The sequence below is a fragment of the Taudactylus pleione genome, unplaced genomic scaffold, assembly GCF_031769625.1.
Source record: "Taudactylus pleione unplaced genomic scaffold, aTauple2 ptg000066l, whole genome shotgun sequence".
Classification (NCBI taxonomy): Eukaryota; Metazoa; Chordata; class Amphibia; order Anura; family Myobatrachidae; genus Taudactylus; species Taudactylus pleione.
Genome location: NW_028284468.1, coordinates 16,400,741 through 16,425,200, shown reverse-complemented (window position 1 = coordinate 16,425,200; position 24,460 = coordinate 16,400,741). Strand labels below are relative to the sequence as shown.

Below are 24,460 nucleotides of genomic sequence, written 5' to 3'. Positions count from 1 at the left end.
CCTATGTTCCCTCAGATGGAATTGTCCCAGCAGTCAGTGGTGTCGTCACCCATGCAGGGGTTCCCGAGACAACTGATGGTACCCCACAGTCTCCCCATTTCCCCTCCTCAGATCTCTCAGGAGCCTGCGTGGATTAATTCCCTGACAAGTTCTGTGCAGCATTTGTCAGACGTGTTACAAGGGGAGTCTGCGTTGCAGCCTCATAAGCGGCCGGTGGCGTCTCTGTCCACTCCTTATGAGGATGACAAGGGGACGACCGATGATGGGGAGATTCTGGTTCTTTCGGACCAAGAACCTCTCCGGACTAAAGAGTCGGACGCTAAGTCTAAGGTTTATATACCTAGCCTTATTCGTGCAGTCCGCACAGCTTTAGTTATTGAGGCTGATGAACCTCCGGTATCAAAATCCAAATATGCCTTTTTCAAGGATGTTAAGGGTGACGCCACAGTGTTTCCTATTTCGGGTCAATTAGTGGACCACTTAGAGGTGGCGTGGAAACATCCTGGCAAACTGTATCAGCCTCAAAGACGTTTAGCAGTGGCTTATCAGTTTGCGGACAATTATTTTGCTAAGTGGGAATCCCCGCCACAGGTGGATTCCCATGTGACACGCCTGGTTCGAAGTGCCACTTTGCCCATGCCCTCCATGTCCTCCTTAAAGGATGCCACGGACCGTAAGGTGGAAATCTGCATAAAGTCCATTTATTCCCTCGCCAGGGGGGGGGAGGTAGCCAGGCCAGCTATTGCCATTTGTTGGGTAGCCAGAGCTATGGAGCGCTGGGCAGATAGTTTAGAGGCGTCTTTCGATTCCGACTGTTCGGCTGAACAGACCGAGTTGATAGGCAATCTCCGGGATTCGGCCACTTACATTAATGAAGCGGCTTTAGATATCAGTACCCTGACTTCTCGGATTTCTTCGGCAGCGGTGGCGGCTCATCGCACCTTTATGGTTGCGATCTTGGAAGGCGGACGCTGATTCCAAAAAGGGCTTGGAAGCTTTGCCTTTTAATTGAGAAGTCCTATTTGGTCCGGATCTGGACAAAATTGTAGCCACGCTGGTGGCAGCCAAATCGGCATGTCTCCTGTCTGCTGCAATTCCTTCCAGTTCAGGTACGTCGTCCTTTCGGCCGTACAGGGCCCAGGGTAGGCCTAAAGCGCAGTGCTTTCCCCGACAGGCTGGCCCCAAGAAATCGGCCAAGCCCCGGAAGCAGGCCTGGAGTACCAGACGACAGGCCCCTAAGTCCGATGACAAACCTGCGGCCTGACGGTCCGGGCCTCCCTTTGGGGGATCCCAAAGTTGGAGGCCGCCTGCTACGGTTCCCTCAGTGTTGGTCGGTAACCACGACAGACAGTTGGGTTCACGAGGTGGTTTCTCACGGGTATGCCCTCTCATTTCGGCACAGGCCCCCATCCCGATTCTTCACCACGGGTCTTCCATCAGACCAGAACAAAGCCACGGAACTCCGGAAGGTTTTGCACACTATGCTCCAGGCTGGAGTTATAGTGCCTGTTCCTTTCTCCCAGAGGGGCCTGGGTTTCTATTCCAATCTGTTTTTGCTGCAGAAACCCAATGGGTCGTACCGTCGATCCTCAACCTCAAAGCACTCAACAAGTCCTTGCGGGTGCCGAGGTTTCGGATGGAGACCCTACGGTCCATCATTTTGGCGCTGGAACCTGGGGATTACATGGTGTCGTTGGACATACAGGACGCTTACCTGCATGTCCCTATTCTTTCGCGCCATCAACAGTTCCTCGGGTTTGCAATCCGCAACGATCACTTCCAGTTCCGGGCGTTACCTTTTGGCCTGGCGACAGCACCACGTGTGTTCACCGAGGTTATGGCGGTCATGGCGGCTTCCCTGCGGCTGCAGGGATTCCGCATTTTGCCGTACCTAGACGACCTTCTGTTGGTAGCAGGATCTCCGGAGCTCCTTCTACACCATTTGGATCTGACGATTGCAGCACTGCAACGGCACGGCTGGTTGATAAACTGGCAAAAGTCCACCCTGATCCTGTCTCGGAGGATTCTGCACCTTGGAGCCTTGTTGGACTCCAGTCAGCAGAGGATCTTTGTGACGGGGGAAAAGATCTCTGCCTTGCAGTTGAGGGTGCGCAGTTGTCTGCAGAGTCGCCGTGTGTCTCTTCACTCGGCAATGAGGTTACTGGGCTCCATGGTGTCCGTATTCGATATGGTGGAATATGCCCAGTTTCACTCCAGACCTCTGAGGCAGTCCATTCCATTTGGACAGGATCAATTGCTGCAGTCTCAAATCCCAGACGATGGTGCTCACTCCGGAGGTTCGCCTGTCCCTTGCCTGGTGGTTGCAGACGACCCATCTCAACAAGGGTCGGCCGTTTTGGGTGGCGAACTGGGTCATGTTGGCAACGGACGCCAGTCTTCAGGGCTGGGGAGCGGTCACGGGTCCACACCTGTTCCAGGGCCGATGGACTCTCCCAGCCGTATCAGCGGTATTCATCCCGGGAGTCCTCAACTGGGAGGCCGACTTTCTCAGTCGCCAGGACGTTCATCCGGGGGAATGGTCTCTGCACCAGGACGTCTTTCAACTTCTGGTGGACAGGTGGGGTCTTCCAGAGATCTACCTCATGGCGTCACGGCACAACAACAAGTTGCCGATGTACGGGTCTCGCACAAGAGACTAAAAGGCGTCTCTGGTGGATGCTCTGTCCGTCCGGTGGACGTTCCGGTTTGCTTATCTCTTTCCTCCGTTTTCCCTCCTTCCACGGGTAATCTGGAAATTCAAACAGGAAGGAGGGACGCTGCTGTTGATAGCTCCCGCGAGGCCCAGACGGCACTGTTTCTCAGACCTTCCGTGGACATTCCTCTGCGGTTGTCGCTACGACCGGACCTACTGTGACAGGGTCCTTGTCTTCACCCGGACCCGACTCGGCTGTCTTTGACGGCGTGGCTGTTGAGACGGCCATGTTAAGGTCCAGGGGGGTTTTCCAGCTCTTTGGTACGCACTATGCTGAGAGCTCGGAAACCGTCTTCGGCAAGAATATACCATCGTGTGTGGCATACGTTCTTCCAATGGTGTCGACCGAGAGGTTATGCACCTCAGGAGTTCCATCTGTCTAGAGTGCTAGCCTTCCTACAGGCGGGACTAGATTATGGGCTTCGCCTTGCTTCTTTGAAGGTGCAGGTATCTGCCCTGTCGGTCTGGTTTCATCGTAGGATTGCTACAAACCCTGATGTGCGCACCTTTATGCAGGGTGTTCTTCGACTTCAGCCACCATTTGTTCCACCGGTGGCGCCTTGGGATTTAGCTGTGGTCCTGAGGGCTCTCCAGGGACCGCCGTTTGAACCACTGAGCTCAGTGGATCTTAAATGGCTGACAGCTAAAACAATTTTCCTTCTGGCCATCGCTTCGGCCAGACGTGTTTCTGATTTAGGGGCTCTCTTGTAGACCCCCTTTCTTGATTTTTCATTGGAACAGGGCGGTGCTGCACACTCGTCCTGATTTTCTTCCCAAAGTTGTTTCCCGTTTTCATATCAACGAGGAAATCGTTGTGACGGCTTTTAACTCACCTGACCTTTCAGTGGGTGATACCACTTTGGATGTTGTGTGGGCCTTGAGGATTTATGTTGACCGCACTTCTTCGTTTAGGAAGTCGGACGCCTTGTTTGTCCTCTATGGCTTCCGTAAAAAGGCTTGGCCTGCTTCAAAGCAAACTTTGGCAGGTTGGATCCGTATGGCAATTTCAGAAGCTTATCTTCATGAAGGCCTGCCGGTTCCATCCTCTGTGAGGGCACATTCCACTAGGTCTGTGGGTCCTTCGTGGGCAGCTCAACGTGGTGCCTCTGCAGTCCAGATCTGCAAGGCTGCCACGTGGTCCTCTGTCCATACCTTTGTGAGGTACTACGCGTTTGGCACCTTTGCCTCACAGGATGCTTCCTTCGGGCGGCTGATTTTCCTTTCAGCACAGGAGCGTCCCCACCCTTGAAGGATACTGCTTTGGGACATCCCCAAGGTATCCTGTGGATACCCTATGGACCCTGAAGTAGAAAATGAGATATGGTAAGAACTTACCTTTGTTATCTCTATTTCTACGAAGTCCATAGGGTTCCACAGGACTCCCGCCCTGTCGCACCTGTGCTGCAGATGGGCTTTGTTCTGGTCACCGGTTTTTCCGTCTCCATCTGGTGATAATGTGATTCTTGTGTGTGTCCAGATCTTTTTTTCTCTCTCTTCCTTCTCCTCCTCCGGCCTATGGCTTGGTACGTAACTGAGATGCCCTGGCTCGGGGGTGGGGTATGGGAGGGGGGACCCTAGTGCATCCTGGGAGGCTGAAAACTTAACTCTATGGTGCCCGATGTCTGACGTCATCGCCTATACCCCAAGGTATCCTGTGGAACCCTATGGACTTCGTAGAAATAGAGATAACAAAGGTAAGTTCTTACCATATCTCATATTTTCTATACTTTTAATGGTCATTTTATTTTTATTGTAGTCTAAAGTATTGTTTTGAGACAGTTTTGAGTTTAGTAAATCTGCAGAATACTTACAATGGGGTTAGATACTGCTCCGTCAAATGTTAGCTTGAGTGAAATCGAAAGGTGTCTGTGACAGCTGTCACCGGGGAGGGAGAGATTGTCCTGGGTGACGTCAGACAACCTACCGAATGAATCCTCCCTGCCACCTCCGCTGGTCACCGGTCTGGCATTCAGGGGAGAGCTGAAGTTTCCGGCACTTGGTGATGACGTCATCTCCAAATGCCAACACTGCACCCGTGTGCAGTGTGAATGGCACAGATTCTGGAATATACCGTGTCGCGCCAGATTAGGAAGGGGGATAGGTTTCGGGTCTGACCCTGCTTGACCCGTGTTCTAAATCCCAGGTTAGAACCAAGATTTTGGTGAAAAATTTGTAACAGTGCTTATCACATTATTGAATGTTAAGGGTCATGTACCTGGAACATGCATGGAGCTGGGTCCAATAACATGGGTACACAATATGGAGAAAAAAAAGCTATACTAAGTGCACAGTGAAGTATTTAACTTGCTTGATTTGGTGGAAAGCGAACAATAAGAAAATTAAGTAAAAGGTTTGCGATCTCCTACCAGGAAATCAATTATCCTGAAACAGAACAAAGTCCAGAATTTGTACTGTTTTGTGATTATCTGTGCAGACATGATTAAAGTGTCTTCTCTTACCTACGCATTTTGATGCTCAATGCATTTTGATGAGCTCTGATAACTAACTTAATGAGGAAGGTCATATCAGGGGCACTATGGGGAAAACTGGTGATTCAGTGTATCATAGCCATTGTGTTCCAAATTACAGAAAAAGGCATTAGCCAAAAAATCATTCTGGATGACAGCTTGCATATGTATGAGTACTTAATTGTGCTGCTCATTGTTCAGTAAAAAATTCAGTGGCGTCAGTGGGTAAAGGGAAAAACCAATTTCCTGTTTGGGAGCTATTCTGTTAAATGTTTTTGTACTTGGAAAAGAGTTTTCTCTTTTTTCTACTTCAGGGTCCATAGGGTATCCACAGGATACCTTGGGGTATAGGTGTGACGTCAGTCGCAGGGCACCAAAGAGTTAAGCTTTCAGCCTCCCAGGATGCACTAGGTCCCCCTCCTATACCCCGCCCCCAGGCCAAGGCACCTCAGTTTAGTTTGGTGCCCGGCCGGAGTCGGGTGCACCTGTTGGAGTGGGGGCTAGAAGAGCCCCTGAAGCTTATTCTTCATGCAGCTGTGGCTGCACAACTGGATGAACAGCATGGACAGTCAGTCCTGACGTCCATGCTGTCTTCCCTACACCCCGCCGGTACCAGAACGCCGGTACTGATCCGGGGATGCTGGTGGGCGTCTGGGGTCACAGCTAGCGGTGACCCCAGATGCTCCGGACCATGGCCGGATTCAAGGGGGACAGAGGTAAGCAGCGGGGTCCCGCGGTGGGTCCCCGCTGATCACATGGTCCTAAGTCCCCAGGCAGGGGGCTCCCTGGGGACTGGCTGCAGCGTGGAGCCAGGCGACCAACCTGCGCTTCCACTACCCCCTGGGACAGCGGACCGCAGCAGAGCGGTAGCGCTGCGGCGTCCCAGGGGTTAAATGCATGCCAGGGGAGCGCGCCTTCCCTGTCTCACAGCCGGCGCCTCCCCCGCTGCACACAGCCCTCTCTGCACTGTGCTGACTGGTCCTGTGTCAGCGCTCCTCCCCCAGGCCAGCTTCTCTCTGCTCCTCGGCGGCCATCTTCTCTGCAACGCATGGTGAACGCTGCTGGAAGTCTGGAAGGAAGCATCGTGGTCTGGGTCCCCCCGCATACCTCTCCTCCGCTGTGGCTCAGGTCTGTGTATGCAGCGCTGTGTCCTACCAGGCCCTGTGTCTGTGTAGTTGAGTGATCAGCGCTGTTAGTGCAGGAATTGTTATTTCTCTGCATTGTATGTGACTGTGCTAGCGCTGCCTGTAACTATTCTTCACTAAACTGTCAGCTTTATTACTGTCCCTGTTCTTTCTGCTAAAGCCCTTGCGGTGCGGTGCTGCAGGGTGGTCTCTCGCCTATTTAATACTTAATTGGTGAGAGAGGTCACATACGTGGTGCCATCATGTCTGAAAGTGATTTTCCCCTCCGGCTACAGTGTACCACGTGCAAAGTACCGTTAGCGGAGGGGGAGGGTAGCGCGGAGGGCCTTTGCCGGCAGTGTTGTCCATGGCGCGGCCTATTACGGTTACAGCACCGGTACAGGAGCCGCCCTGGGCTTGTTTCGCTCAGGCGTTAACAGCTTTAGTGGGCCAGTTAGCTCCGCAGCCCGCGTTTACTCCGATGGGTTTGTCCCAGCAGTCTGTGGTGTCGTCACCCATGCAGGGGTTCCCACGACAATTGGTGGTACCCCACAGTCTCCCTATTTCCCCGCTCCCGGGTTCTCAGGAGCCAGCGTGGGTTAACTCCCTGACGAGTTCTTTACAGCACTTGTCGGATGTATTGCAAGGGGAGTCTGTGATGCGGCCTCATAAAAGGCCGGTGGCGTCTCTGTCCGCTCCTTATGAGGATGACGAAGGGACGTCTGATGATGGGGAGATTCTGGATCCTTACGATCAGGAACCTTTCCATACTAAGGACGCTGATGCTAAGTCCAAAGTATATATTCCTGGACTTATTCGGGCGGTCCGCACAGCCTTGGTGATTGAGGACGAAGTTCCCCCAGCGGCTAAATCTAAGTATGCCTTTTTCAAAGATGTGAAGGGCGATGCCACAGTCTTTCCTCTTTCGGGTCAGTTGGTGGACCATTTAGAGGAGGCGTGGAAACAACCTGGCAAAAGATACCAGCCGCAGAGACGCCTGGCGGTGGCTTATCCGTTCGCGGATAATTATTTTGCTAAGTGTGAATCCCCTCCACAGGTGGATTCTCACGTGACCCGTCTTGTCCGTAGTGCCACATTGCCGATGCCATCCATGTCCTCCCTTAAGGATGCTACGGACCGCAAGGTAGAAATCTGCCTGAAGTCCGCTTATTCCCTTGCAGGGGGGGCAGCACGGCCGGCTATGGCCATTTGCTGGGTTGCCAGAGCGATGGAGCGCTGGGCGGATTCATTAGAGGCTTCTTTTGAATCCGACTGTCCGGCCGAACAAGCGGAGTTGATTGGCAATCTCCGTGATTCGGCCACCTACATCAACGAGGCGGCTCTAGACATTAGTACTCTGGTGTCTAGAATTTCTTCAGCAGCGGTAGCTGCTCGTCGCACCTTGTGGCTGCGATCCTGGAAGGCGGACGCAGATCCAAGAAAGGTCTGGAAGCGTTGCCGTTTACCGGAGAAGTTCTCTTCGGTCCGGATCTGGATAAGATTGTGGCCACGCTGGCGGCAGCCAAATCTGCTTGTCTCCCGTCGGCCGCTGCTCCTTCTGGTTCTGGACCATCGTCCTTTCGGTCATCTAGGGCCCAGGGCAGGCCCAAACCACAGTCGTTTCCTCGACAGGCTGGCCCTAAGAAATCGGGCAAGCCCCGGAAACAGGCATGGAGTACCAGACGTCCGGCCCCCAAGCCAGATGACAAGCCTGCGGCCTGACGGTCCGGGTCTCCCCTTGGGGGATCCCAGGGTGGGAGGCCGCCTGCTGCAGTTCTCCCGGTGTTGGTCGTTCACTACGACAGACACTTGGGTTCTGGAGGTGGTCTCTCACGGGTACGCCCTCTCCTTCCGGCACAGACCCCCGGCTCGATTCTTCACCACGGGTCTACCATCAGACCGGAACAAGGCTACGGAGCTGCGGAAGGTATTGCACACTATGCTCCAGGCTGGAGGTATAGTGCCTGTTCCATTCTCCCAGAGGGGCCAGGGTTTCTATTCAAATCTATTTTTGGTACAGAAACCCAATGGGTCATATCGTCCGATTCTCAACCTCAAAGCACTCAACAAGTCTTTGCGGGTCCCGAAGTTTCGGATGGAGACCCTACGGTCCATCATTCTGGCGCTGGAACCTGGGGACTACATGGTGTCATTGGACATACAGGACGCTATGGCGGTCATGGCGGCTTCTCTGCGGCTGCAAGGAGTCCGCATGTTGCCGTACTTGGACGACCTGTTATTGGTGGCAGGATCTCCAGAGCTCCTGTTACACCACTTGGACCTGACCATTGCACTGCTGCAACGGCACGGCTGGCTAATTAACTGGCAGAAGTCCACTCTAATCCCGTCTCGGAGGATTCTGCATCTTGGAGCCTTATTGGACTCGGGACAGCAAAGGATCTTCGTGACGGAGGACAAGATCTCTGCTTTACAGTCAAGGGTGCGCAGTTGTCTGCACAGCCGCCGGGTGTCCTTACACTCGGCGATGAGGTTACTGGGCTCCATGGTGTCGGTGTTCGACATGGTGGAATACGCCCAGTTTCACTCTAGACCTCTGCAGCACCTGATCCTGTCCAAGTGGAACGGGCTGCCTCAGTCTCTGAAGTTCCAGACGATTGTGCTCACCCCGGAGGTTCGCCTGTCCCTTGCGTGGTGGTTAAAGATGACCCACCTCAACAAGGGACGTCCGTTCTGGGTTCCAAATTGGGTCCTGTTGACAACGGACGCCAGTCTTCGAGGCTGGGGAGCAGTTTCGGGTCCACACTTGTTCCAGGGCAGGTGGACACCGACAGAAGCGGAGCTTCCAATAAATATCTTGGAACTCCGTGCGGTCTTCAATGCTCTCCTGCAGGCACAGCGGTTTCTCCAGGGTCACCCGGTGCAGGTCCAGTCGGACAATGCTACCACCGTGGCCTACATAAACAGGCAAGGAGGAACTCGCAGTCGGGCGGCTCTCGTAGAGGTCTCTCGGATCCTGGTTTGGGCGGAGCGCAATCTTCCGGCCATATCAGCGGTCTTCATCCCGGGAGTGCTAAATTGGGAGGCGGACTTTCTAAGTCGCCAGGACGTTCATCCAGGGGAATGGTCCCTGCACCCGGACGTTTTTCAACTACTGGTGGACAGGTGGGGTCTTCCAGAAATCGACCTCATGGCGTCCCGGCACAACAACAAGTTGCCGGTGTACGGGTCTCGCACAAGAGACGAAGGGGCGTCTCTGGTGGATGCTCTGTCCGTCCGGTGGACGTTCAGGTTCGCATACCTGTTCCCTCCGGTCTCCCTTCTTCCACGGGTAATCCGGAAATTCAAACAGGAAGGAGGGACGCTCCTGTTGATAGCTCCCGCGTGGCCCAGACGGCACTGGTTCTCAGACCTTCAGGGTCTGTCCGTGGACAGTCCTCTGCGGTTGCCGCTACGACCGGACCTTCTGTCTCAGGGTCCTTGTCTTCACCCGGACCTGACTCGGCTGTCTTTGGCGGCGTGGCTGTTGAGACGGCCATGCTGAGGTCCTGGGGGTTTGCCAGCTCTATGCTGTGTACCATGTTACGAGCTCGGAAACCGTCTTCCGCGAGGATATACCATCGCGTGTGGCATACGTTCTTCCAGTGGTGTCGACCGAGAGGTTATGCACCGCGGGAGTTTCGTCTGTCTCGGATTCTCGCCTTCCTGCAAGCGGGACTAGATCATGGGCTTCGCCTTGCTTCTTTGAAGGTACAGGTTTCGGCCCTATCTGTCTGGTTTCACCGTAGGATTGCTACAATCCCGGATGTGCGCACCTTTATGCAAGGTGTTCTCCGTATTCAGCCGCCCTTTGTTCCACCTGTGGCGCCTTGGGATTTGGCTGTGGTCCTGAGGACTCTCCAAGGACCGCCGTTTGAACCACTGGGCTCAGTGGATATTAAATGGCTAACAGCTAAGACTGTTTTCCTTCTGGCCGTTGCTTCAGCCAGACGTGTTTCTGAGTTAGGGGCTCTTTCTTGTAGACCCCCTTTCTTGGTTTTTTTCATGGGAACAGGGCAGTGCTCCGCACTCGGCCCGAGTTTCTCCCCAAAGTTGTTTCCCAGTTTCAGGTTAACGAGGAAATAGTTGTTCCGGCCTTTAACTCACCGGGTCTTTCCGTGGGTGAGGCCTCTTTGGATGTTGTGCGGGCCTTAAGGACTTATGTGGACCGCACTTCTTTGTTTAGGAAGTCGGACGCTTTGTTGTCCTCTATGGCTTCTGTAAAAAGGGTTGGCCTGCTTCAAAGCAAACTTTGGCAGCCTGGATCCGTATGGCTATTTCTGAAGCTTATCTTCATGAAGGCCTACCGGTCCCTCCTTCTCTGAAGGCTCATTCCACTAGGTCTGTGGGTCCTTCGTGGGCAGCTTGACGTGGTGCCTCGGCAGTTCAGATCTGCAAGGCTGCTACGTGGTCTTCTGTCCATACCTTCGTGAGGTATTACAGGTTTGACACCTTCGCCTCTCAGGATGCTTCCTTCGGGCGGCGGATTCTCCTTTCTGCACAGGAGCGTCCCCACCCTTAAAGGATACTGCTTTGGGACATCCCCAAGGTATCCTGTGGATACCCTATGGACCCTGAAGTAGAAAATATGAGATATGGTAAGAACTTACCCTTGTTATCTCTATTTCTACGAAGTCCATAGGGTTCCACAGGACTCCCGCCCTGTCGCACCTGTGCTGCAGATGGGCTTTGCTCTGGTCACCGGTTTTCCGTCTCCCTCTGGTGAGAATGTGATTCTTGTATGTGTCCAGATCTTTGTTCTCTCTCTTCCTTCTCCTCCTCCGGCCTATGGCTTGGTAACTAACTGAGGTGCCTTGGCCTGGGGGCGGGGTATAGGAGGGGGACCTAGTGCATCCTGGGAGGCTGAAAGCTTAACTCTTTGGTGCCCTGCGACTGACGTCACACCTATACCCCAAGGTATCCTGTGGAACCCTATGGACTTCGTAGAAATAGAGATAACAAGGGTAAGTTCTTACCATATCTCATATTATTCTGATACAGATAATCAAGATATTGGTCACCAGAGTAGTTTTGTAAATTGTTCACATATAATTTTAACAAACACCTCAGAGAATCTGATCAAAGTGTGTACTTTAGACACACGGGGGAATTCAACTAAGGGTAAACCCGTCCACCGGACGAATCTATGCAGCAGTGGGACCTTACACAAAAGTGATTGCTACCCCATAGGGTAGGGAGCACTTTTTTGCGATTCAGACATTAAACCAGGTAAAGGGTGCGAGGCGGGCTACCGTAGCCAGCGTTTAAAATGCCGCAGCAACGGCAATTTGCAACCTTCACTGACAATTGAATTCCTCTCCATAGAGTTGGACATAAGAAATTGGTAGTTTTTGATTCCTTTGAGATGCTTTGAACATGCTGTTAGCTTGCAGCATAGCCCCTTAAACAAAATAACTACCTCTTTAGTAGTCTCTCCATTACCCTCCTGTATCTTGCTTCAGTTCAAGCAGATATGTACCACGTTATGTAGAATTTCCATTTCTAGTATCCTGCTCAAACTGATTGATAATTAGTAAAAATGTTAATATAACCTGTACTTGTACAGTTTGCAAAGTATAAAAAGATTTCACCTTCACTTTGAATTGTCTGTGTGTCCTTTACTTAGTGTTCTTCTCAAACCATTTTAGGTGTTGGAGAAAAGTATTCAACATGGGAGCCAACTAAGAGGGAATTAGAGCTGTTACGGCATAACCCCAAGAGAAGGAAAATTACTACAAACTGCACCATTGGTAAGTGGAGGAATGAAATGTTGGTCTCGTCTCTTTTAGTGACTTGCAAACATGGAATATGAAAAGTGATAGCAACAACAGCATTGTTTTCTCAGCAACAAGCTTTTGTCCTTCCCTCAACCTTACCTGACCATGATGCGGCTTCCTGACTCATGATACATGGAGAATAAGTGATAACTCCTGTAGTATGCAGTATTTATATGGGACCATGGCCTGAAGGTCTGGTGCTTTAAGGGTACATTTATTTTCTTTTTTTTTTCCGATGGAAATATCTTTATCATTGGCAAGTGTCCTTGTGAACGAAACCCTAACTGAAAATAATTTCATCTTTTTAGGTTTACGAGGGTTAATCAATCTCGGGAACACATGTTTTATGAACTGTATCGTTCAGGCACTTACCCACACTCCTCTGCTACGAGATTTCTTCCTTTCTGACCGTCACAAATGTGAAATGCAAAGCCCAAACTCTTGCTTGGTTTGTGAAATGTCTACGCTTTTTCAGGAGGTGAGTAGTGTAGGAGAGTTGCCTATATTTCCTCTGTTTATGTTCCGTTACCTTCTGTTTTGAAATGTGTGCGTTTCCACAAATCTCTGAAAGGAACAGTATCTAGATACATACTGAAAGGGGAGTGGTGTGCACCACACCCATATATACATTTAACTATTATTAATGGGCTTAATTGTCACACTTACTATAATATTGTACTTATCCATAGGCCAGGAAGTCTGATTCCCAGCTGTCATGAAAATGCTTATTTCGTTTTGTGAAACTAAATGTATATGTTGCAGTTCTACCTCTTTACCTTTAAGGTTTCACCCATGTTCATGGTTGCAAATAGTAACTTATACACTGATCAACCATAACATTGAAACCACCTGCCTAATATTATGTAGGTCCCCCTCGTGCCACCAAAACAGCTCTGACCCATTGAGTCCACAAGACTGTGAAGGTGTACTGTGGTATCTGGCCCCATCACATTAGCAGCTGATCCTTTTTAAGTACTGTGGCTTGGACTTGTTTTTCCAGCACATCCCACAGATGCTCAATAGGATTGAAATCTGGGTTTCTCAAGATATTCCTGAACAATTTTAGTAGTGTGGCAGGGCACATTATGCTGCTGAAAAAGGCCACTGTCATTAGGGAATGCCATCACCACAAAGTGCTGGTCTGCAACAATGTTTAGGTAGATGGTACATGTCAAAGTAACTTCCACATGAATGTCAGGACCCAAGGTTTCCCAGCAGAATATTGCCCAGAGCATCGCAGTGCCTCCACCGGCTTGCCTTCTTCCCATAGTGCATCCTAGTGCCATCTCTTCCCTAGGTAAATGTACACAGCCTTCCCCGTGATGTAAAAGAAAATGTGATTCATTAGACCAGGCAACCTTCTTCCATTGCTCCATGGTCCAGTTCTAATGCTCACGAGTCCCTATTAGGTGCTATCGGCAGTGGACAGGGGGTCAGCATGGGCACTCTGAATGGTCTGCGGCTACAGAGCCCCATAGGCAGCAAGCTGTGATACACTGTGCGTTCTGACTTCTTTCGATCCTAGCCAGCATTACCTTTTTCAGTAATTTCTACTTCAGGGTCCATAGGGTCCACAGGGTTGACCTTGGGGTATAGCTGGATCTGGATCCACAAGCACCACGCAGTTAAAGCTTTAGCTGCTCACGGGATGCTCTTGGGTCCATCCTCCTCTATACCCCGCCCCCGAGCCACTGGCACCTCAGTTTAAGTTGGTGCCTGGCCGGAGTCGGGTCACCCTGCGCAGGGGGACTGCAGGAGCAGCCCCCAAAGCTCTTTAGTTAAAAAAAAAAAAAGAGCCTGTTAGTTTTTATTTTTAACAGGGGCTCTTCAATGTGGCAGTGAAGGGCTGTCTGTACAGACGCCCACGCTGCCGCTCTTACTCCCCGCTGGCGCCGCGACGCCAGTATCGCAGGGGATCACGGCGGGAGGCCAGAGTACGTACTAGCCGGACTCTGGGGACCTCCCTGGACTGCTGCCAGAGTCGCCAGGGAGAAGGTAAGCCACGAGTCGCCGATTAGCGGCGGCTCGCTGGTCTTACTATAAATGCAGTCCTTTGCCCCCGGTTCTAGGGGACAGACCGGGGGCTGCTAGCGGTGGTGGCGGGCTCCCCCTCCATTGGAGGAATACCCCGTCAGTCCACTAGACCACCAGGGTTATTTAGCGGCAAGCGGGATGCCGGCAACCCGGAGATTAATAGCTAGCCAGGGGAGGAAGCCTTCCCTGTTTAGCGGCTCCTCCCCTCAGCTCAACGCACCTTTCAGCACGTAGTCTGGCGTCGCTGAGCTGCAGTTACTCGGCCACTCCTCCTCTAAGATCTCTGGGGGCCATTTTCTCTGTGGCAGCGCAGATCTCTCAGGGAGCACGCGAACCGGTCCCCCTGTGTACCTATCCCCCGATCAAGGACAGTGTACACAGCGCTATAGCCCTCCCAGACACTGAATCTGGGAGGTTGATTGTAGTGGAAAGGTGCAGTGAGTATATCTTCTCTGCATGGTATGTGACTTTTGCTAGTGCTGCCTGTCTGTGCTCATTTCTACTTACTGTCAGCTTATACCTATCCCTTTACTTCTCCTACAAGCCCTACAGGTGTGTGGGGAGGGGCGTTTCTACAGACCTCATCTATATAAATCACGTATTTGTGAGGTCCGTCACATACAGTGATATCTTGGGGTATAGGTGTGACGTCAGTCGCAGGGCACCAAAGAGTTAAGCTTTCAGCCTCCCAGGATGCACTAGGTCCCCCTCCTATACCCCGCCCCCGGGCCAAGGCACCTCAGTTTAGTTTGGTGCCCGGCCGGAGTCGGGTGCACCTGTTGGAGTGGGGGCTAGAAGAGCCCCTGAAGCTTTTTCTTCATGCAGCTGTGGCTGCACATCTGGATGAACAGCATGGACAGTCAGTCCTGACGTCCATGCTGTCTTCCCTACACTCCGCCGGTACCAGAACGCCGGTACTGATCCGGGGATGCTGGTGGGCGTCTGGGGTCACAGCTAGCGGTGACCCCAGATGCTCCGGACCATGGCCGGATTCAAGGGGGACAGAGGTAAGCAGCGGGGTCCTGCGGTGGGTCCCCGCTGATCACATGGTCCTAAGTCCCCAGGCAGGGGGCTCCCTGGGGACTGGCTGCAGCGTGGAGCCAGGCGACCAACCTGCGCTTCCACTACCCCCTGGGACAGCGGACCGCAGCAGAGCGGTAGCGCTGCGGCGTCCCAGGGGTTAAATGCATGCCAGGGGAGCACGCCTTCCCTGTCTCACAGCCGGCGCCTCCCCCGCTGCACACAGCCCTCTCTGCATGCAGCCGACTGGTCCTGTGGCAGCGCTCCTCCCCCAGGCCAGCCTCCTCTCTGCTCCTCGGCGGCCATCTTCTCCAGAACGCATGGTGAACGCTGCTGGAAGCGCTGGACGGAAGCATCGTGGTCTGGGTCCCCCCGCATACCTCTCCTCCGCTGTGGCTCAGGACTGTGTATGCAGCGCTGTGTCCTACCAGGCCCTGTGTCTGTGTAGTTGAGTGATCAGCGCTGTTAGTGCAGGAATTGTTATTTCTCTGCATTGTATGTGACTGTGCTAGCGCTGCCTGTAACTTTTCTTCTCTAAACTGTCAGCTTTATTACTGTCCCTGTTCTTCTGCTAAAGCCCTTGCGGTGCGGTGCTGCAGGGTGGTCTCTCGCCTATTTAATACTTAATTGGTGAGAGAGGTCACATACGTGGTGCCATCATGTCTGAAAGTGATTTTCCCCTCCGGCTACAGTGTACCACGTGCAAAGTACCGTTAGCGGAGGGGGAGGGTAGCGCGGAGGGCCTTTGCTGGCAGTGTTTGTCCATGGTGCGGCCTATTACGGTTACAGCACCGGTACAGGAGCCGCCCTGGGCTTGTTTCGCTCAGGCGCTAACAGCTTTAGTGGGCCAGTTAGCTCCGCAGCCCGCGTTTACTCCGATGGGTTTGTCCCAGCAGTCTGTGGTGTCGTCACCCATGCAGGGGTTCCCACGACAATTGGTGGTACCCCACAGTCTCCCTATTTCCCCGCTCCCGGGTTCTCAGGAGCCAGCGTGGGTTAACTCCCTGACGAGTTCTGTACAGCACTTGTCGGATGTGTTGCAAGGGGAGTCTGTGATGCGGCCTCATAAAAGGCCGGTGGCGTCTCTGTCCGCTCCTTATGAGGATGACGAAGGGACGTCTGATGATGGGGAGATTCTGGATCCTTACGATCAGGAACCTCTCCATACTAAGGACGCTGATGCTAAGTCCAAAGTATATATTCCTGGACTTATTCGGGCGGTCCGCACAGCCTTGGTGATTGAGGACGAAGTTCCCCCAGCGGCTAAATCTAAGTATGCCTTTTTCAAAGATGTGAAGGGCGATGCCACAGTCTTTCCTCTTTCGGGTCAGTTGGTGGACCATTTAGAGGAGGCGTGGAAACAACCTGGCAAAAGATACCAGCCGCAGAGACGCCTGGCGGTGGCTTATCCGTTCGCGGATAATTATTTTGCTAAGTGGGAATCCCCTCCACAGGTGGATTCTCACGTGACCCGTCTTGTCCGTAGTGCCACATTGCCGATGCCATCCATGTCCTCCCTTAAGTATGCTACGGACCGCAAGGTAGAAATCTGCCTGAAGTCCGCTTATTCCCTTGCAGGGGGGGCAGCACGGCCGGCTATGGCCATTTGCTGGGTTGCCAGAGCGATGGAGCGCTGGGCGGATTCATTAGAGGCTTCTTTTGAATCCGACTGTCCGGCCGAACAGGCGGAGTTGATTGGCAATCTCCGTGATTCGGCCACCTACATAAACGAGGCGGCTCTAGACATTAGTACTCTGGTGTCTAGAATTTCTTCAGCAGCGGTAGCTGCTCGTCGCACCTTGTGGCTGCGATCCTGGAAGGCGGACGCAGATTCCAAGAAAGGTCTGGAAGCGTTGCCGTTTACCGGAGAAGTTCTCTTCGGTCCGGATCTGGATAAGATTGTGGCCACGCTGGCGGCAGCCAAATCTGCTTGTCTCCCGTCGGCCGCTGCTCCTTCTGGTTCGGGACCATCGTCCTTTCGGTCATCTAGGGCCCAGGGCAGGCCCAAACCACAGTCGTTTCCTCGACAGGCTGGCCCTAAGAAATCGGTCAAGCCCCGGAAGCAGGCATGGAGTACCAGACGTCCGGCCCCCAAGCCAGATGACAAGCCTGCGGCCTGACGGTCCGGGCCTCCCTTTGGGGGATCCCAGGGTGGGAGGCCGCCTGCTACAGTTCGCCCAGTGTTGGTCGACCACTACGACAGACACTTGGGTTCTGGAGGTGGTTTCCCACGGATACGTCCTCTCCTTCCGGCACAGACCCCCGGCTCGCTTCTTCACCACGGGTCTCCCATCAGACCGGAACAAGGCTACGGAGCTGCGGAAGGTATTGCACACTATGCTCCAGGCTGGAGTTATAGTGGCTGTTCCATTCTCCCAGAGGGGCCAGGGTTTCTATTCAAATCTATTTTTGGTACAGAAACCCAATGGGTCATATCGTCCGATTTTCAACCTCAAAGCACTCAACAAGTCTTTGCGGGTCCCGAAGTTTCGGATGGAGACCCTACGGTCCATCATTCTGGCGCTGGAACCTGGGGACTACTTGGTGTCATGGGACATACAGGACGCTTACCTGCATGTCCCTATTCTTTTGCGCCATCAACAGTTCCTCAGGTTTGCAATCCGCAGCGACCACTTCCAGTTTCGGGCGTTACCTTTTGGCCTGGCAACAGCACCACGTGTTTTCACCAAGGTGATGGCGGTCATGGCGGCTTCTCTGCGGCTGCAGGGAGTCCGCATGTTGCCGTATTTGGACGACCTGTTATTGGTGGCAGGATCTCCAGAGCTCCTGTTACGCCACTTGGACCTGACCATTGCACTGCTGCAACGGCACGGCTGGCTAATCAACTGGCAGAAGTCCACTCTAATCCCGTCTCGGAGGATTCTGCATCTTGGAGCCTTATTGGACTCGGGACAGCAAAGGATCTTCGTGACGGAGGACAAGATCTCTGCTTTACAGTCAAGGGTGCGCAGTTGCCTGCACAGCCGCCGGGTGTCCTTACACTCGGCGATGAGGTTACTGGGCTCCATGGTGTCGGTGTTCGACATGGTGGAATACGCCCAGTTTCACTCCAGACCTCTGCAGCACCTGATCCTGTCCAAGTGGAACGGGCTGCCTCAGTCTCTGAAGTCCCAGACGATTGTGCTCACCCAGGAGGTTCGCCTGTCCCTTGCGTGGTGGTTACAGACGACCCACCTCAACAAGGGACGTCCGTTCTGGGTTCCAAATTGGGTCCTGTTGACAACGGACGCCAGTCTTCGGGGCTGGGGAGCAGTTTCGGGTCCACACTTGTTCCAGGGCAGGTGGACGCCGACAGAAGCGGAGCTTCCAATAAATATCTTGGAACTCCGTGCGGTCTTCAATGCTCTCCAGCAGGCACAGCGGTTTCTCCAGGGTCGCCCGGTGCAGGTCCAGTCGGACAACGCTACCACCGTGGCCTACATAAACAGGCAAGGAGGAACTCGCAGTCGGGCGGCTCTCGTAGACGTCTCTCGGATCCTGGTTTGGGCGGAGCGCAATCTTCCGGCCATATCAGCGGTCTTCATCCCGGGAGTGCTAAATTGGGAGGCGGACTTTCTAAGTCGCCAGGACGTTCATCCGGGGGAATGGTCCCTGCACCCGGACGTTTTTCAACTACTGGTGGACAGGTGGGGTCTTCCAGAAATCGACCTCATGGCGTCCCGGCACAACAACAAGTTGCCGGTGTACGGGTCTCGCACAAGAGACGAAGGGGCGTCTCTGGTGGATGCTCTGTCCGTCCGGTGGACGTTCCGGTTCGCATACCTGTTCCCTCCGGTCTCCCTTCTTCCACGGGTAATCCGGAAATTCAAACAGGAAGGAGGGACGCTCCTGTTGATAGCTCCCGCGTGGCCCAGACGGCACTGGTTCTCAGACCTTCAGGGTCTGTCCGTGGACAGTCCTCTGCGGTTGCCGCTACGACCGGACCTTCTGTCTCAGGGTCCTTGCCTTCACCCGGACCTGACTCTGCTGTCTTTGACGGCGTGGCTGTTGAGATGGCCATGCTGAGGTCCCGGGGGTTTTCCAGCTCTGTGGTGCGTACCATGTTACGAGCTCGGAAACCGTCTTCCGCGAGGATATACCATCGCGTGTGGCATACGTTCTTCCAGTGGTGTGTCGACCGAGAGGTTATGCACCGCGGGAGTTTCGTCTGTCTCGGATTCTCGCCTTCCTGCAAGCGGGACTAGATCATGGGCTTCGCCTTGCTTCTTTGAAGGTACAGGTTTCGGCCCTATCTGTCTGGTTTCACCGTAGGATTGCTTCGGCCAGACGTGTTTGAGTTAGGGGCTCTTTCTTGTAGACCCCCTTTCTTGGTTTTTTTATGGGAACAGGGCAGTGCTCCGCACTCGGCCCGAGTTTCTTCCCAAAGTTGTTTCCCAGTTTCATGTTAACGAGGAAATAGTTGTTCCGGCCTTTAACTCACCGGGTCTTTCCGTGGGTGAGGCCTCTTTGGATGTTGTGCGGGCCTTAAGGACTTATGTTGACCGCACTTCTTCGTTTAGGAAGTCGGACGCTTTGTTTGTCCTCTATGGCTTCCGTAAAAAGGGTTGGCCTGCTTTAAAGCAAACTTTGGCAGCCTGGATCCGTATGGCTATTTCTGAAGCTTATCTTCATGAAGGCCTACCGGTCCCTCCTTCTCTGAAGGCTCCATTCCACTAGGTCTGTGGGTCCTTCGTGGGCAGCTCGACGTGGTGCCTCGGCAGTTCAGATCTGCAAGGCTGCTACGTGGTCTTCTGTCCATACCTTCGTGAGGTATTACAGGTTTGACACCTTCGCCTCTCAGGATGCTTCCTTCGGGCGGCGGATTCTCCTTTCTGCACAGGAGCGTCCCCACCCTTAAAGGATACTGCTTTGTGACATCCCCAAGGTATCCTGTGGATACCCTATGGACCCTGAAGTAGAAAATATGAGATATGGTAAGAACTTACCCTTGTTATCTCTATTTCTACGAAGTCCATAGGGTTCCACAGGACTCCCGCCCTGTCGCACCTGTGCTGCAGATGGGCTTTGCTCTGGTCACCGGTTTTCCGTCTCCCTCTGGTGAGAATGTGATTCTTGTATGTGTCCAGATCTTTGTTCTCTCTCTTCCTTCTCCTCCTCCGGCCTATGGCTTGGTAACTAACTGAGGTGCCTTAGCCCGGGGGCGGGGTATAGGAGGGGGACCTAGTGCATCCTGGGAGGCTGAAAGCTTAACTCTTTGGTGCCCTGCGACTGACGTCACACCTATACCCCAAGGTATCCTGTGGAACCCTATGGACTTCGTAGAAATAGAGATAACAAGGGTAAGTTCTTACCATATCTCATATTTTATTTATAAAATATATTTTGTCATGCCGGAAGAGGAGATTGAGCACTCCGTGGCTCCGGTGTTGGTCTCCTGCGGACGCTGTTCTGCAGGAGTGGATAGGGAGGATTTGTCACAGGATGGCCTGTGTAGACGGTTCCAGGTGGTTCCTGGCCCATCAAAACCTCCTATGATGCAGGAACCACCATGGGCGATGTTTTCTCAGCTGCTGGTGTCTATTGCGGACCGTCTGTCGGTCCCGACTGCTGTCCCTACTAGGGCGTTGCCCCAGCCGGCCATTCCCCGGGTGTCCCGCAATTATTCCGGAGCCCCCCTGGGTCTCAGTCTGTTGGTTCTTATGCGGGGTTACCTATGTATATACAGGCTTCCCCTATGACGCAGCAGTCTGTGGTGCCCTTCCAGGCCCCTGTGGTGGCTCCTCCACCCTGGGTGGATGTGCTCTCCAACTCAGTACAAAATTTGGCGGCCTTGTCTTCAGCTTTTCAGTCAATGTTGCAGAATCACATGCCTTAAAGGGCGTCAAAACGCACACTAATGGTGCAGGCGGCGCATTTATCGGACTCCGAGGGGTCCTCAGATGATGGGAGGTTCATGAAGACACTGACTCGGTCACATCGGTCCAGGAGGTAGATACCAAGTCGTCCATTAATGTGCGAGCACTGGTTAGGGCGGTGCAAGCCTTTCTCCTAATAGAGGATGAGGCACCAGCTCCTAAGTTGAAGTATCCTAGTTTAAAAAAAACTGAGGTGGCTTCTGCGGTGTTTCCCCTGTCTGATCAGTTGACGGATCATATGGCGGTGGCTTGGCAGGCGCCCAGTAAGAGATTCCTGCCACAGAAGCGGTTGGCTTCTAATTATCCTTTTCCTGAGGCACATTGTAAAAAATGGGAAACTCCACTGGTGGTGGATTCCCATGTCACCCGTTTAATAAGGAGCGCTACTTTGCCATTACCATCTATATCCTCGCTGAAGGATCCCACGGACAGAAAAGTTGAGACTTGCTTAAAGTCCATTTACTCCCTCTCAGGGGCAGTGGCCCGACCGTCCATGGCCATCTCCTGGGTGGCCAAGGCCATTGAGGGTTGGGATACCTTTCCGGACGATGCTCCAGATGTCCAGAGGGTGTTGTTAGGACACATGAGAGACGCTGCTTCCTACATTGGAGAAGCCTCTTTTTGATGCTAGTCTGCTGACCTCTCGAGTATCGGCTGCAGCAGTGTCTGCCAGCCGATTTTTATGGCTGAGGTCCTGGAGAGCGGACGCTGATTCAACGAAAGGTCTGGAGGCCTTACCTTTCAATGGAGAATTGCTATTTGGTCCGGACTTGAACAAATAGTGGATACCCTGCCTAAATCCAAGTCAGCTTTCCTTCCTTCAGCAGCAACGCCTGCCAAGGTCCGGAGCTCGTCCTTTTCGTTCCTTTCGGGTTCAGGGTAAGGCAAAAGGTCAGTCCTTCCGAGGCAGTCGGCGGCTAAGACCGCCTCTAAACCCAAGAAGCAAGCCTGGAGTGCTCGGCGCCCTTCTTCCAAGCAGGAGGATAAACATTTTGCCTGATGGGATGGGCCTCCCCCCGGGGGACCTCAGAGTGGGAGGCTGACTTCTCCAATTCGTCCAGTGTTGGCACAATACCACCACGGATGCCTGGGTTCGAGAAGTAGTCTCTCAGGGGTACGCCCTGTCTTTTCGGTTCAGGCCGCCCCACCAGTTTTTTTTTGCACGAGTCCTTCTCTGGACAAGACCAAAGCTTCCCAGATTCAGGTGGCAATACAATCCTTGCTACAAGCAGGGGTCATTGTGCTCGTTCCGCAGTCTCAACACGGGGCGGGGTACTATTCTACTCTATTTCTGGTACAAAAGCCCAGTGGTTCTCATCGCCCTATCCTAAATTTGAAGTCTGTGAACAAATACCTCAGAGTTCCCAAGTTCAGGATGGAAACGTTACGTTCCATCATTCTGGCGATGGAACCCGGGGATTACATGGTCTCCCTGGATATCCAGGACGCCTATCTCCACGTGCCCATAGCACCTGCACACCAGCGGTATCTGAGGTTTGCTAGCCTACAAAATCACTACTAGTTTCGGGTGTTGCCTTTTGGCCTTTCCACGGCTTCGAGGGTGTTCACCAAGGTGATGGCAATTATGGCCGCCCACCTTCGGGGCTAGGGTATATGGCTGCTGTATCTGGACGATCTTCTGCTGGCGAGCTCCCCGGAGGTACTTCTTCGACATCTCCACCTGACCATTGCTTGTCTTCAGGCACACGGATGGTTGATAAATTGGAACAAGTCATCTCTGATCCCATCACAACGGATGGTCCATTTGGGAGCCCTTCTGGATTCTCGTCAACAAAGGATTTTCCTGACTCCAGAATAGGTGTCCTCCCTACAACTGAGGATACACAGTTGCCTGAGCAGTTACAGGGTGTCGGTCCACTCTGCAATGAGAGTCCTGGGGTCCATGGTGTCGGCATTCGACATGGTGGAATTTGCCCAGTTCCATTCCAGGCCCCTGCAGGGGCAGATTCTGTCCGAATGGAACGGGTTACCTCACCGGATCCGATCCCAGACGCTGGTCTTGTCCCCGGAAGTGCGCCGGTCTCTAGCTTGGTGGCTTCAGCCAGCTCATCTCATCGAGGGTCGCCCCTTTTGGATCCCGGACTGGGTTCTGCTCACGACAGATGCCAGTCTCCGGGGTTGGGGGGCAATGACCGGCTCGTTGTCTCTTCAGGGCCGTTGGTCTGTGGAGGAAGCAGTTCTTTCCATAAACGTTCTGGAGCTGCGGGCCGTGTACAGGGCTCTGCTGTCGTCAGGCACCGCTCTTCACGGAAGGGCGGTACAGGTGCAGTCCGACAAAGCCACCACGGTGGCATACATCAGTCACCAGGGAGGAACTCGCAGTCGAGCGGCGATGTTGGAGGTGTCTCGCATCCTGGCTTGGGCGGAGAGCCACCTTCCTGCAATCTCGGCAGTCTTCATCCCGGGAGTCCTCAACTGGGAGGCGGACTTCCTCAGCCATCACGACGTGCAACCAGGGGAATGGTCGCTTCTCCCGGAGGTGTTTCTCAAGGACAAGGGACGCAGGCGCAAGTCTAGTTGATGCCCTGTCGGTGAAATGGACATTTCACCTAGGGTACCTGTTTCCTCCAATCTCCCTGCTGCCTCGGGTGCTAAGAAAAATCAAACAGGACGGAGGCACGTTTCTACTGGTGGCTCCAGCATGGCCCAGACGTCCTTGGTACTCCGATCTCAAGAGCTTGTCCATCGACGTTCTGTACCTTCTACCTCAGCGTCGGGACCTGCTATCTCAGGGGCCCTGTCTTTACCCGGATCTGGGTCGACTGTCTTTGACTGCGTGGCTCTTGAGACAGCCGTCTTAAGGTCCCGGGGGTTTTCAAGATCTGTCCTCAGTACCATGCTGAGGATGCGTAAACCTGCCTCAGCTCGGATTTACCACAGGGTGTGGCACACTTACTTTCAGTGGTGTGAGTCCAGAAACTTTGATCCTCAGGTGTTCAGGGTTACTAGGATTTTGGCATTTCTTCAGTCAGGTCTTGACCTAGGCTTATGTCTGGCCTCCCTGAAGGTTCATGTGTCGGCTCTGTCTGTGTGGTTCCAACGTAGGATCGCTACACTGCCTGATATTCACACCTTTTACCAAGGTGTTCTTCGAATCCAGCCTCCCTTTGTGCCTCCAGTGGCTCCGTGGGACTTGACGGTGGTTCTTCGGGTCCTGCAGGGACCTCCTTTTGAGCCTCTTGAGTCGGTTGACCTCAAGTGGTTAACTTTTCTCCTGTAGTCCCCCCTTAATTTTTCACCAGGACAGAGCGGTGCTTCGCACTCATCCTGAGTCTTTGCCTAAAGTAGTTTCTAAGTTCCACATCAATCAGGAACTTGTGGTGCCTGCTTTTCAGTCACCTGATCTTACAGCTGGTGAGGCTTCGTTGGACGTTTTCCGTGCTCTTAGAGTTTGTGGATCGGACTGCTTCTGTAAGAAGGTCCGATTCTT

General features: G+C 53.2%; 1 protein-coding gene across 4 annotated transcripts in view; it reads left to right on the top strand.

Moving 5' to 3' along the window:
• LOC148534477 (ubiquitin carboxyl-terminal hydrolase 22-A) overlaps positions 1-24,460 on the top strand; it is a 143,966-nt gene that overhangs the window by 55,948 nt on the left and 63,558 nt on the right. For all 4 annotated transcript variants that reach the window (XM_088466690.1, XM_088466688.1, XM_088466689.1 and 1 more), the window contains exons 6-7: positions 11,951-12,052; positions 12,388-12,557. In XM_088466690.1, the coding sequence (XP_088322816.1) occupies positions 11,951-12,052; positions 12,388-12,557 (272 nt within the window). The remainder of the gene's footprint in view (positions 1-11,950; positions 12,053-12,387; positions 12,558-24,460) is intronic.